Source organism: Scatophagus argus, chromosome 16 (genome assembly GCF_020382885.2).
Source record: "Scatophagus argus isolate fScaArg1 chromosome 16, fScaArg1.pri, whole genome shotgun sequence".
Taxonomy (NCBI): domain Eukaryota; kingdom Metazoa; phylum Chordata; class Actinopteri; family Scatophagidae; genus Scatophagus; species Scatophagus argus.
In genome coordinates, this window is record NC_058508.1 from 14,433,759 (window position 1) to 14,447,378 (window position 13,620).

The window sequence follows — 13,620 nt, forward strand, 5'->3', positions numbered from 1 at the left end:
TAAAATCTTTCACTGAGAACTGGTACCTCATTGTATGCAAGTGATGCAATCGAGCGCTCTTACCAATCCCAGGCTGGCACACATTGTCTCTGTGTTGCCTTCAGCTGCCAGGGTGACTCAGCCATGCTGTGTCAAACATCAGCGCTGAACTGAGCGGCTGACGAGGGCTAACGGAGAGCGACACAGGCAGGGGGCATATGGAGAGGGAGTGGGAGGAGAAAGTCTAGGGTGGTTGTACTAGCTGCTCTTTGTTGCTTCAGGTTTCCCATGAATGTGCTGCTCATATTATGGCATTAGCATCAAAACACATTTCATTCTTGGTCATGCATTTTAATTTCTTCTTACTCATTTAGCTGCAGAGCAGATAAATTACGGCCCTGTACACCAGCGACTTCTGTTAAGATTACTTATGCAAATCATTTTACAATTTGAATCCACGATATCCACTGTAGAATACTGTGGATAAGGGGGAATGAAAACCTTGTTTTTGACATTCGTGAGTCTGATTTCTTGATTCATTTTGCCACAATCAATCACGACCTAAGCTTAAGCGTGGTTGACGTGCCTCTATGGAATCCTGCAGAGATATTGTCTTGTATCACCATGTCATCAGAGAGTTCAGGTGAAACTGCAGCTACAGCAGAGCTGCATTCAGTGTCTTGTTCAAGGACATTTGGGTGAGAGTGATGATGATGGTCACTATGTTACCCTGATTGTGTTATTTTAGGACATATGCTGGGTTTTCTTATTGTAAATGTTAAGGAAAGGGGTGAGACTCTGCATTTTGCTATGCCACTCTGAAAACCATTAGACAAAGAGTTTCCTTTTACAGACATTACGTTCTTCAACTGTCCAGTTCTTTTGTGCACAAGTTGGACAAAATGATAAAATAATGAGTTTTTTTTTTGTCCCTGAGCAAAAGCATTAATTTGAGCTCAGACTCAGGCAGTCTATTTGTTTTTAAGTGCAGCTTTACGGAGATGTGACTCGCTCTATTGTGGGTCATTGGTAATATGACGGTGAGCGCGGTGGACGCTTGAGAAAAAGGCTACGGAAGCATTACAATTACAAGAAAGCAGATCATAACTGGTGACTATCAAAGAATCGTCTCTGCCAGAGGAATGTCAATCAGGCAATTCGAATTGAAAATATTCAAATTTGTGTGGTTTATGCTAAAACAACACAAAACGGAGAATTGGTGAATAAAATATGTGCTTATCGGAATTAGAGACAAGACAAGCCATTATAACATTTTACATATTTTAATCTTTAAGCATCAAATCTTCATCTTTCTCTCTTAGCTTCGCAGCAGACATCACATAACAGTGAAAAGGTCTCCACTCTTTTTCTCTCTCGATCTCCTGCTGGTCCCTCAGCAGCTCACTTGTAAAGGTGTGCATTCGTGTGGGACTGCAAAATCGCACCGCTGCACCGTCCAAAAAAGCTTCATTATTCCTCTCCATCGTGGCGCTCTTACTGAAGCGCGCAGTACGAGGCTGGGTATTAAGTGCTTTCTAAACTGAAGGCTCTCCGGGGAGCCATGCAACGCTGACTCACAGCCAGGTGCTCGCTTTCGCACTTCGCTCTGAGGAGAGTGGCAGATGGTTCTCCTGAATGAGGAACACACATACACACATTCATATATGCACACACACTGGTGATTTAGGACAAATGTAAATACACAAATACACACACAATTAGCCAAATGTTTCATATTAACCCACTCTCTGCTCTCCTCGTTTTCAGTTTCCTTCTCTTTTCCTTTCACTTTTTCTTGATTTTCGTTCTCACTCTTGACTTTATTTTACCTCTGTGGTGGCTGCCAGTGGGAGAAAGGCTTGTTAATGACAACAGTTCGTTAGCCAGCAAATGGATGGATGGACTGATACGTTTAACTGAAAGAGGAGATGCCTTGATTTCTGCAATAGTTTCAATTTTAAAGACGGGGGATTAGCATTTCAATTACTGCCTGCAGTAATTAATTTTATTTTAATAAACAAATATGACTGTAGAGAGGGTCCTGTGTCCTGCTGTTGTTCACAAAGGACAGTTGTGATTCCAGCGAACCTCAAGAGACTGAAGTCCAGTGTGTTACACTCATTTGCCATGTTTGCACTGAATGTAGAAGATTCAATTCAAAGTTTTCTACCAGGAAAATTAGGAATTCTGGCAAGTTTTGGATTAGATCAAATCAGATATTTCTAAAATAGCGTAATTTCAGTTTTCTTTTATTATTCTATCTGTATTTTTACTCATGTCACATCCATCATGAAGAAGCAGTTGACCCTCTGTTTTCTATTCTAAAACCACCTTTAATATACCGACTTTATGAGCAAGCATATGGCCATCTTCAGTGCTCATCTCAGGTTATATTTACACGCAGTGGCAGTGAAGTAAAATCTCTCACACGCAGTAATTTTATCATGTCACACATTAATATATGCTTAAACATGTGGGGTTCCTACAGGCAGTTCATGCAGCAGATGTATTTTCTCGAGTAAGTAGACAAAGCACATAGCAAGTGTGTGTATATATTATAAGTCTTTGCTCATTTACTGTGTGATCTACCTCGTGCTGCAGATCAGGCAGTTTGTCTAGTTCACCCGTAATGTATTGTTTCCTGGCTCTGTATCTTATGCTATCCTGCTGTTCTGTCTTAGCCAGAAGGCTGGTCCACGTCTGTGTGCTAAAACACTAAGTAATGCCTACTTGAGTGAATGAAGATAGATCTGATAACATAAAGGAAAACATGAGATTTTTCTCCCATAAGTACAAACAGTCAGAACTGTCTCTTTCCTACTATGTGATCTGTCACACTGAGGTTGATTTAAGACCCGCACTGACACTGTGCTGTATGGGGAGTTTAGAGAGACAGGACGCTATAGGGAAACACTACAATAATTAGAGTGCAAGGACACTGCAGTAGACAAGGGAGAAACAACAGATGGGGGCAGAAAGTAATAGCAGGGATACAGCAGAGAGAGAGACAGAACAAAGGATGTGGGATAAGAGAGAGAGAGAGAGAGGGGTCACTGTTTTCCGCTGCCTCTCTTCTTCATCCATCTTAGTGGTGACGGGCGGGTGAACCTGCTGTTAAGGGAACTAGAGTTCTTTTTCTGCATAGCTGATAGTAGCTCCCGCACTAGATGGTGTGTCCCTGAAATTCAGATTTTTGCCGTTACACTGTTGTGTAATCATTCAACAGAAAGTTCTGGTCTTGTGATTATTTGTGTAGTACAGAAAATGGAATTTGAAATAAATATTTTTTTTTTCAGCACTTAAACTCCGTGAAGATAGAAAAGCACAGGCTTAATTCAGATGTGCTAGTGCAATGTACTGTCAGATGTAACAGTACACGAAGATCAAATTAATCAGGACAGCAGTGTTTCCTCTCAGTTATTCATGACATGATGCCACTGGTGATGTTGTTTCCAAATCTAGCACATCCTTTGAGAACAGGAAGTCCTCATGGGTTAAAATAAATGCCAAAATGAACTTTTTACCCTGTCCAAAAAAAAACAAAAAACAAACAAACAAAAACAAAACAGTAAAATTATGTAAAAATAAAGTTGTTTTATTTTTCATTTCCTTTCTTGCAATATTTGAAGTATGTTAAGCTCAGTTTTGTTGTAATTGAAGTTTTTGGTCAGTTATTTTCCCCATATATTACATAAAAAAAAACAGTCTTTACTGTTTGAAGACACGCATTAGTGTGTCTCCTCTACATCGTCTTTGCAGTGACTCATATAATACACCCTACAATGTATGTCCCTTATGTACATGGCTCAGTGGGCGTCCCTCAGTCCATTTGAATGCCTTCACAGTTGAACCATTGTCCCACACTGTCTCGGTGGTAGGATGGCTGCAAGTAGATGACTAATCCCAGCGTGTGTCTTTGCACCAGGAGTTTGAAAACACTGAGGGAGAGGAGTACCAGGCAGATCTCTCCGCCCTGGCCTCGCCTTCCTCCCAGAATGGCCCTGAGGTCTACATCCTTCCCCTCACAGAGGTCTCCCTGCCGGTCTCCAAACAGCCTGGAAGATCCAGTAAGAAACTACACAACACCATAAATGCCTCACACTTTTAAAGTCCTCTTGGACCTGACCTGATCAGATCTGTTTCTGAGTTAAGTTTTTCTTTGATTTCTTCTTGTCTCATTTGTCTTGCATATTTCAACAGGCAGAATTAATCCCCAGCTCATTAGAAAGAGTGAATTCCTACCACACTAACTCAGCTATTAAGAAAGTTTGTTACTTCTCTGGAGCACAGCACAAGTGGATTATGGAACACGATACTCTGCTGATTTGGATGATATAAAGCTGGGCACATTCTGTCACCCTTGACATGGCCCCTTTCATTTGTTATCTTGCATTTTATGTCTCGTCTTCCTTGCCCTCTCTCTCAACAAGGGACAGACATCTGTCCATTGTGTAAGGCATTTTGAAGTGGACCTACTGCGGTGCTGCGATGCATACTGTATGTGAAAACTGCAGCCCACTGGAGAGGAAGGAATCTGACCTAGTGTACATTATTTCTGTTTGTAAATGCATGCTACATTACATTGACATGAATCTAATGTGACTTTTGTTCTTATTTTACTTGAATATGAAATAATCCAACATCAGGACACACCGGTGCAAATGTGTTTCATTTGCGTTCTATATCTTTACCAACATCACATCCTGTTTGTTTTTCTTCAGGTCATTCTACCCTATACTCAGCCTGTTAAAATGTGCATGGGCCTGCATGTGTGTGTGTGTGAATCTCAATGTAAGCCAGATTCTGGGTGCTCAAAATGCCTCTCCCTGCATGACTCACTGACTGTTTGCGCTGCACTGTGCTCAGCTAGAAGGGAGGTGAGTTGAGGCTCAGCATCCTAGAATGCGAGCTCCAGCAATGATTGGACAAGGCAGCCTCAGGCTTACAGCCAATCGGTAGCCTCCCCTCCATCCTCCATAGCTACGGCAGTATGATTGGCCCAGGTGTTGCAGGGCGAGGAATGGCTAAATAGCAAAAGGAGATCGTGAAAGAGGGAGAATGTCTCCTTTCACAGAGTAAGAGAGAGAATCGTCTTTTAGTCTTTTCTCCTTTCATATGTAAAAGTTATTATATGAACCTCTTTAAGTCTGAACAGCCTCCTCTATACATATTAACAACATTCACATGTCACAAATTATCCATGCCTGCACTGACCTACACATAATGAAAATGTGCCCAGTAATTGAATGCTGAACAAAAACACCAGTTATATAGTTTCGAGTCGAGTCACCATGAATGGTGCATTCTATATGAACCAAGCGTCACTTACACATCTGTGTGAACACAGTATAATGTTTGCCTTTGATCTGACAGTCCTGCTTTTCACTTGTTGCTCTAATCTTTTATTCAAGAGGTCATGTAGAGCTTTTAAACCTACCACAAAGGCCTGATGCATGCAAGTGAGCAAAGTGTGTGCATTTCATTGCACAAGCTTCACTGGACCCTGCCGTCTTCTCTGGGAATGCCATGAGTAGGACGGGAATGCACACTCACACATTCCACATTTGGAATAATACCACTTCTTAATTCCTCTTTCTCTCTCCATCAGGGAGGGGTGGTGGAGGCTCGGGAGGGGTGGGGCGGTGGTTGTGTGGGCATGTTATCACTGAGGCCACCTCTGCCCAGCGTTCCAGTGGAGAATAGGCCTTGTGTGTATCTCTGCATATGTGTGTTTGCATGCCTGTGTGTGTTTGGTGCACTGGGTACCAGGAGACGCAGCGTGAGCGTGCAAGTGAGCGAGCCAAACAATGGAACCGATTTAGGCCGACTGCGCAGTGGGTGAACATAAGGCTGGGCCGAAACGTCCATGGAACGCATCAGTGGAGGACTGGCATTATGGGCAGAATACAGTGAGGGGTCTGTGACAGAATGAGGAGAGACAGGGGAAGGGTGGTGGCATGCACCAGGACCTAAGAGTGTGGAGGGGAGGGGAGGCTTGAGATAGGGGTGGTGAGAGTTTATGACAGAGGTCTTTTCTGCATCTGACAGAGCAGCGCTTGTGTCCTGTTTGGCTGAGGAATGCTGCTGTCCTGGGTGACAGGGGGCCATTATGTGGGCCTTATGTCACTACTGGGTGTCTTGAAGCTGCACACAGAGGTAGACCGTCAAACAGCACACAACCAACATGCGTGACGGTCACATCAGACATGATACATGACCGGAAAATCTCAGCGCCCAGGGCAGAAAACCACCACAGGACTCCCGGGCAGAACCGTCGGCAGATTGGTCCACTGACTTGAAACCTTGAGAAACTTCTACGCTGCTCAGTTTGCTGTAGATTAAAACATAGTTAGTATAGGAACCAAGGATTTCAGTGTTTGCTCGACAGCTGGAGAGCTCTGGACGAGGACAGTATGCGTGTTTGTGTGTGTCCCAGTTGGAGGATGAGCTTGGTGCAGACGGGGAAAGGCAGCGTGGCAAGCTTGTTCAGCTGCGCGAGGGCTCCGAGGGTTAAATCCTGCCGAGGCTCTCTCACACACACACTGCGACCGTGGGCTCTCTCTCACATACACACAATGAGGCTAAGACGCCTGGGGCTGGGGCTGGGGCTGGGGCCACGGACTTTCGGTTCTCACACTCTGAACGAGTACTTCATCACCGCCTGGGACCCTGACTCAGTCCCTGTCACGGTGCTCAGAGTGGCTGGCCGCTCCACCGCTCCGTCAGCGTCTTCTTTCCGCTCACCATCGTCGTCTTCATTTTTGAAATATGAGGATCCATGGAGGTATCTGAATTTGTGCACCACTTTTCTGTAGTGAATTAGTGTGTGATGATGGGAGGCTTCCTTGTACTTAAAGACCCTGACTTAATCTAGCCAGGATGTTACAAGTTGGGTTTGTTTGCTTTCAGGCAATTTAAAGAGGAGTCTTTAGTTGATGGAACTTGTTATTTAGGAAAATATACATTTATTTATTGTCTGAGTGGAGTTTCTATTGTTTTTTGATCTTTTTAACTCTATCTGTGATCTTTCCCCATTCCATAGCGCTCCATTTCTATTCAAATTGCAACTTTCTTTTTTTCCATAATTTACTTTTCTCATTATGTTGAAAAGTATTTCCAGAAATTTCTGTTGTCTCTTTTTCTTTTGTAACAAGTTCTTGCTCTCTATTGTCTCTCTCACTATTCCTTTACAGTCCAGCTGCTGAAATCATCAGACCTTGGCCGCCATAGTCTACTGTATCTAAAGGAGATTGGTCATGGCTGGTTTGGCAAGGTAAAACTATTTTTTTTGTTCTTCAAACATACTCACAATCATGCAGATTTTTGGGCTCCAGAGATGCCACCTTTGTATGTATTATTACTTGCTTTATTTCAACTGCATTTGTACTTTCTGCACTAAATGTACCCCTTTGTGCTTTGTACTTTGTGTGTGAAATGCAAGAGTAATGTGGTGATGATCTCATTCTAGCGAGGCTAATCTTTGGCACTTCTGTCAGTGTTTTGATTCCATGAGAGAAAAGTTGAAATTCACAGTCACAGTAAATTCCCCACAATTTACTGTACAGTACATGCTGCTGTAACACTTCCAGATTTGCTCACGCTCCATTTCTCGTTGTTTTTTTTTTTTTTTTTTCCTGTTTTCCATGTTCTGAGTTTGTAGCTGCATGTTGATGCTGTTTGTGGTAAATTACAAACAACATTCCTAGATTTTGCGCTTCCTCTTATGTATACTTGTCAGGTTCTGCTGGGCGAGGTCAATGCGGGCCTCAGTACCACCCAGGTGGTGGTAAAGGAGCTTAAGGCCAGTGCCAGTGTCCAGGATCAGATGCAGTTCCTGGAGGAGGTGCAGCCATACCGGTCAGTTCACTTAAACATCAAAGATCACACAGCACAGCCATTCCGCACGTGGATATCGCCATGCAGAAAGAACACAACATAAATGAAAGATCAGATTTATTTATTGTTATGTACGATCCTGTTTCCTCTAACAGAGCCCTCCATCACCCTGCCCTCCTGCAGTGCCTGGCACAGTGCTCAGAGGTCACTCCTTATCTGCTGGTCATGGAGTTTTGCCCTTTGGTGGGACACACTCATACAAACAATCAAACTGTGTTTATTCAGTCTTTTCCAAATACCTCATTATTCCTTTTCTTTGTGTTCACAATCTCTTTTCCTTTCTCCTCTCAGGGTGATCTGAAGAGCTACATGCGCAGTTGCCGGGTAGCTGATTCAGACACTCCTGATCCTTTGATCCTCCAGCGAATGGCGTGTGACATTGCCTCAGGGTTACTGCACCTGCACAAATACAACTTTATACACAGGTACACCATGCCAGTCAGTTCAGCTCTGTTTACCTTCATCAATATTAATGCCACTGAAAGGAAGGATCCACCTGAATGGTCTGTGCCCCCTCTGCTGGTCTCTCCCTGCAACAACATCCTGGTGCTGCCTGAGTAGTTGTCACAAACTCCAGCATCAGTGATTTTGTTGCAGGGGGTGAACCGCTCTCCCTCTCTCGCAGTCATGTGGCGGCTGCCAGGAAAAACAGCTTCCTGTTTGTGGCTACATAGACATCAACAGTGCTTCACATGGCCCACAATGTTTTAATAAACACTGATACCCCCTTAAACCCACTGTGAAGGGCAGAGGTGCAACAAAACCCATATGAAATCAAAAAGTATAATAACCTGAAACTACTCTAACTTTGGCAGAAAGTTGTGTGTTCATGTATAATTTCATAGCTTCATAAGAAACTGATTAAGAAATTGCTTTCAAGGCCTTTCGTGAGCATACATAATAAGGGTATATTTTTGCAGTTTGTTTGTTCGGTATTGGATGACATTTCCTTTATTTTGACAGTGACCTGGCATTGCGAAACTGCCTGCTAACATCAGAAATGTCAGTTAAGATCGGAGACTATGGCCTTTCTCACAGCCGATACAAGGTCAGACTGTCACCTGATTATGTCGTTATTTTCATTGTCTGCTTTTTACCTTTTCACCTTATCAGTACTCAGATATGTTTTTTGTTGCTCATCTTCAGGATGACTACTATGTAACACAAGACCAGATTTGGGTACCCCTGCGCTGGATTGCACCTGAGCTCATAGACGAGGTCCATGGAAACCTGCTGGTAGTTGACCAAACAAAATCCAGTAACATATGGTGAGATACTGAAGGAGCCATGAACAAGAAATATTTTGCATGTTTAACATTGTGTGAATAAAAAATGTGAGCAAAATGCTTTAACTTTGATTTAATGCAGATTACGTTGCTAGAACGTGCATTTTGTCTGGAATATGAGCGGTGAACACACATAATAATTTCTTTGGCTGTTCCAGGTCACTGGGGGTGACTGTGTGGGAGCTGTTTGAGCTGGGAAATCAGCCGTACAGACACTACTCTGACAGACAAGTTCTGACATATGCTGTGAAGGAACAGCAGCTCAAACTCCCCAAACCCCAAGTCCAATTCCCCTTGGCTGAGCGCTGGTGAGACATAGTTGCACACCCACACACACTCAGGGAGACATACTGTACATACACATGCATGGGTTGTTATATATCTTGATACCACATAAGATACATTTGAGATATTACTAAGACTTCAGGTTTAACTGACCAATTAATTTCAAAAATGTCAGTGTGTCCTGTTTTTAGAATCAGTTTCTGCTTATAATGGTGCACCAGTCCACTGTAGCAATATTTCTCTTTGCTAGCAAGGGCAGATGATCAATACTTTCCCTATTCTTTACGATCCTCTCGGGACTGAACAGAGTTGAATCACCTCATTCATCTTTACCTGGGAAGCCAGCCAAATATTGTTTTTATTTATATTTTTCAAAATTGTTCCTCACTAAATTAAAAGTGCTTGGTGCCATCACTGAGGAGCAACGCACACACAAGGAGGAATGTAAACATCTTCTACCTATTTCAGCATCTGCACTGCACCTCCTTCACAAACTCTGTATGTCTTTGGCTAGTGTCAAGAACAAGTACTAGGTGTTGCTAGAAAGTGCTGACTTCAAAAGTTTACTTTTATTTTGCCTTGTTGTTAGTCTAGAATCAATTCTTTAACTTTTGTTTTTTTTCTCTCCTTGCATAAAAAAAATTCTGCAGATATTAATTTCAGATATTAAGTTCTTCTGGGATGACTAATCCAAACATAAGGAGAGTGACACAACATTTTATAAAACTTACTTCTTTTGCCTCCAATCTTTTCCAGGTATGAGGTGATGCAGTTCTGCTGGCTGCAGCCAGAGCTGAGACCCAGCAGTGAAGAAGTACACCTTCTGGTCACATATTTGTGTGCCAAAGGCTCCAGTGAGGCTGAGGAAGACTTTGAACAACGCTGGAATGCCTTGAGGCCCAACCTGCTCAGTAGCACCTCCCACACAGCGACATCCACAGCCTTAGTACTCACCCCTACAACTGCCTCAGCTGACGATCCTAGTGCAGAACAAACTCAGGCTGTGGAGCTGGCCTCCTCTGCCTCATCCTCCTTCCCCTTGCTGGAGCACTTCTCTGACAGCTTCCACTCTGACACAGGGGACGACCTACTCACAGTCACAGAGACCAGCCACGGTCTCAACTTTGAGTACAAATGGGAGCAGGCCCGAGCTGAGCAGCCCTACTGCTCCTCCTCCACCAGTGGGCCACTCGGCCAATGGAACCCACATTACCAGGATATCTACTATTCAAGTAAAGAAAGTACCTCAGAGGGCTGCAAGACCAACAGTCTGACCTCAGGCATATCCCCATCCTACTATGAACCTGAGCACCCAGGTGTGGTCCCAGTGTTGAGTGCCCACAGCCCCTCGGTCAGCAGCGAGTACTACATTCGCATAGAGGAACCTATAGAGTGCAACATTAACTTGGACGACAGTGTGGTGGACTACAGCCCAGGACTAGAGGCCAGCTGCAGCAGGTTGTCCCCTGAGACTCAGAGTGGTTCATCCATGTCTCAACCCAGTGCTTACTGGGCTACTGCTGACAACACCAAATCCACTGCCTATGACTCTGATTCAAGCCCCACTGTCCAGCTAACTGTGGAGTCAAGGCTGAGACAGGAATCTAGCACCAGTCCTGTAAAGTCAGGACATTCTAACAATTGTTTCTCATCCATTCAGGACAAAACAGTCTACTGTGAAAAGTCATCTGCATATAAGCCACACCAACAATCCTGTCTGTCTGAACTGGATACATCACCAGAGTCCAGATTAAACTCTGTCCATCCAGTAGGACCTTTAGAAAACCCACGCAGTTTATCACAAGCAGTGAGCAGCCCTAGCTTAGGGTTCTGTGATCCCTACCTTGAAGCTAGCACAAGTCATAGCACGGTTAATGAAAGCTACCATAATATGATGGGTCCCCTCAGAAAGACACTACCCGTTGTAAACCATATTAGCATTGATGTAGAGACAGACGATGGCCTGCTGGTGGGCCAGCGGAGAGGTGAAGACATTGAGGATGACCTTTTCTCTGAAGCAGAGGCCACTAACTGGACATCAAACCATTCAGCAAACAATAATAGCCTAAGCTTTGACAGCAAGCAGACAGCCAGCGGGCATGACAGCTATCTGGACCTGCAATATACTGATCACTGTAACACAACAGACTTGTGGTCTTTAACCAAGACCACTACCAGAACCTTTCACAGCTCTAGATCTTGTAGCACCATGGAGACAGAAGGAGACTCCTCTTGTAACACTGCCAGCAAGTCCACTGAATTAGGTTCATGCATTCACTGTCATCACAAAGAAAGAGAGGAATCTGCCACTCAAGTGGAAAGGAACTCAACTGCAGAAAATTTAAGAAGTATTGATTCTCTCGCCAGCTTGAGTCATAACACCAGAGCTACAGAGATTGGAAAAATAGAAGGTATATATGAAAAACATTTGTTGCTTAATGGAGACAGATTGTGCTCTGAGCCTAAGATGATACCTGAAGCAAGCTATATAAGGTCCCCATCCTCTTTCAAGGAGCCTCAGACTTCTCAAACGGGAGCCTTGTCTGTCAAACAGAGAGGTAACATCTGGGACGGTGTTTCAACTGGAACCTCCGTTAGTCTAGGAGACAAGACTAGGCTAGACTATCCAGAGACATCAGAGGGGAGGCGAGTGTTGGACAGTGGAACAGGGGTCAGCAACTCCAGCATTAGCTTGGTGGAGCTTGGTGACTACAGTGAGGATGATGATGACATCACAGATATTACATCAGGGATCTTTGCTGACTTCAACCTGGACTATGCTGAGGTAGAGGAAGAAGAGCTGAGCCCACTGAAGAATCCAGAGAGAGCTCCTGACTCTGTAGACACCCTTAACCTGTCCTCATCGATGGCAAGCACCTCTGATCAAGCTTTCAGCCCTGATCCATTCAATGCCCCCATCCTTCCCAAATCCCTAGACAGTGGCTATGACACAGAGAACAACGAATCTCCAGAGTTTATCTTCAAAGAGCTTGGAGATCCCCGGAGTGGTGATAGGAGCCCAAGGCTGGGCAGAGAACCTGAACTAGTTCTGCAGGTGGGTTTAGGTCAAGGGATCTGCACTTCCTCAGAGCTACAGTTTAAGGGCCTGACTGATAAGAACCCATTCAGGGACTCAGCCTATTTCTCTGACTATGATGCTGAAATCGAAAGGAGCCCTCAAGAAGAAGGTGGTAAGTTCAGTAACAGTGACTTTACTGCTGAGAAAATGAGCACTATCAGAAATGATGATTTGGTCCAAAGGCAATTCACCAATGAAGATCATTTCACAAACCTGAGACATATCAAAAGCTGTGATTTGGTGCCTCTCTCAGATGCTGACCCCAATTCATCCAATCCTATTCACACCCCTGGATTGTCCATGCTGTCACCCTTTCCCCCACAGATGGGCGGATGCTTGACCAAAGAGTCTGCCCCTGCAGATGATGATCTTGGGTTAGAGACAGAGCACTCAGGAGAGGAGCCTACCTCAGAGCTTAGCTCCTCCATTGGATCTGAGCCCTCTTCCACTGTCCAGGAGGCCTCAGGAAACCATGAAGAGGGAAACAGAAGAGCAGAAGATTGCTCCCCCGTCCAGTCTTTGCATTCTGACTCCACCATAACTGACTATGGAGATGAGACTCCAAAAGAAAATGAAAATGCTGACAGATCCATAGAGGAAGAGGAACTGCCTGAATTCAGTCATGTTAATGAAGAGACAGAGAACAGAGGGGAGGCTGTGAGAATAAATGAGGAAGATTTTGAAGACATAGATGCAGAAGAATGTGACTCACAGGACAGTTTATGTGAAGAATCCAATGGTCCCGCTGACCTGTCTTCTTCCTCATCATTATTGGAGCTGTGTGGAGAAGAAGTGAGAGCTCCACTGGAGGAGGCAGAGGATGAAGATGACTCAGATGACAGCGAATCTGATGAAGAGTTGAGGACCTACAACATCCAAGATGAAGACAGTGAGGAGAGTGAGGAGGATTTCACCACAGTGCCAGTGGTGGTGAGCGACTGCAGCAGGGCTAGACACCTCCGCAGCCTCCTGAAGATGCCACCCCTGCTTACCCAGTCCTTCTGTGATGAGCTGGAGAGGAAGAAAAAAGCTGTGTCCTTTTTTGATGATGTTACCGTGTTCCTTTTTGACCAGGTATGAAATGTAATAGGTGAA

General features: G+C 44.3%; 1 protein-coding gene across 5 annotated transcripts in view; it reads left to right on the forward strand.

Moving 5' to 3' along the window:
• aatka (apoptosis-associated tyrosine kinase a) overlaps window positions 1-13,620 on the forward strand; it is a 30,483-nt gene that overhangs the window by 13,982 nt on the left and 2,881 nt on the right. For 4 of the 5 annotated variants that reach the window (XM_046414407.1, XM_046414406.1, XM_046414408.1 and 1 more), the window contains exons 3-11: window positions 3,905-4,046; window positions 7,173-7,252; window positions 7,718-7,836; window positions 7,971-8,058; window positions 8,167-8,300; window positions 8,839-8,923; window positions 9,022-9,143; window positions 9,320-9,469; window positions 10,203-13,599. In XM_046414407.1, coding sequence (XP_046270363.1) covers window positions 3,905-4,046; window positions 7,173-7,252; window positions 7,718-7,836; window positions 7,971-8,058; window positions 8,167-8,300; window positions 8,839-8,923; window positions 9,022-9,143; window positions 9,320-9,469; window positions 10,203-13,599 — 4,317 coding nt within the window. Of the gene's footprint in view, window positions 1-3,904; window positions 4,047-6,628; window positions 6,764-7,172; window positions 7,253-7,717; window positions 7,837-7,970; window positions 8,059-8,166; window positions 8,301-8,838; window positions 8,924-9,021; window positions 9,144-9,319; window positions 9,470-10,202; window positions 13,600-13,620 lie in introns of those variants that run through there. The other variant, XM_046414409.1, reaches the window with a different exon arrangement.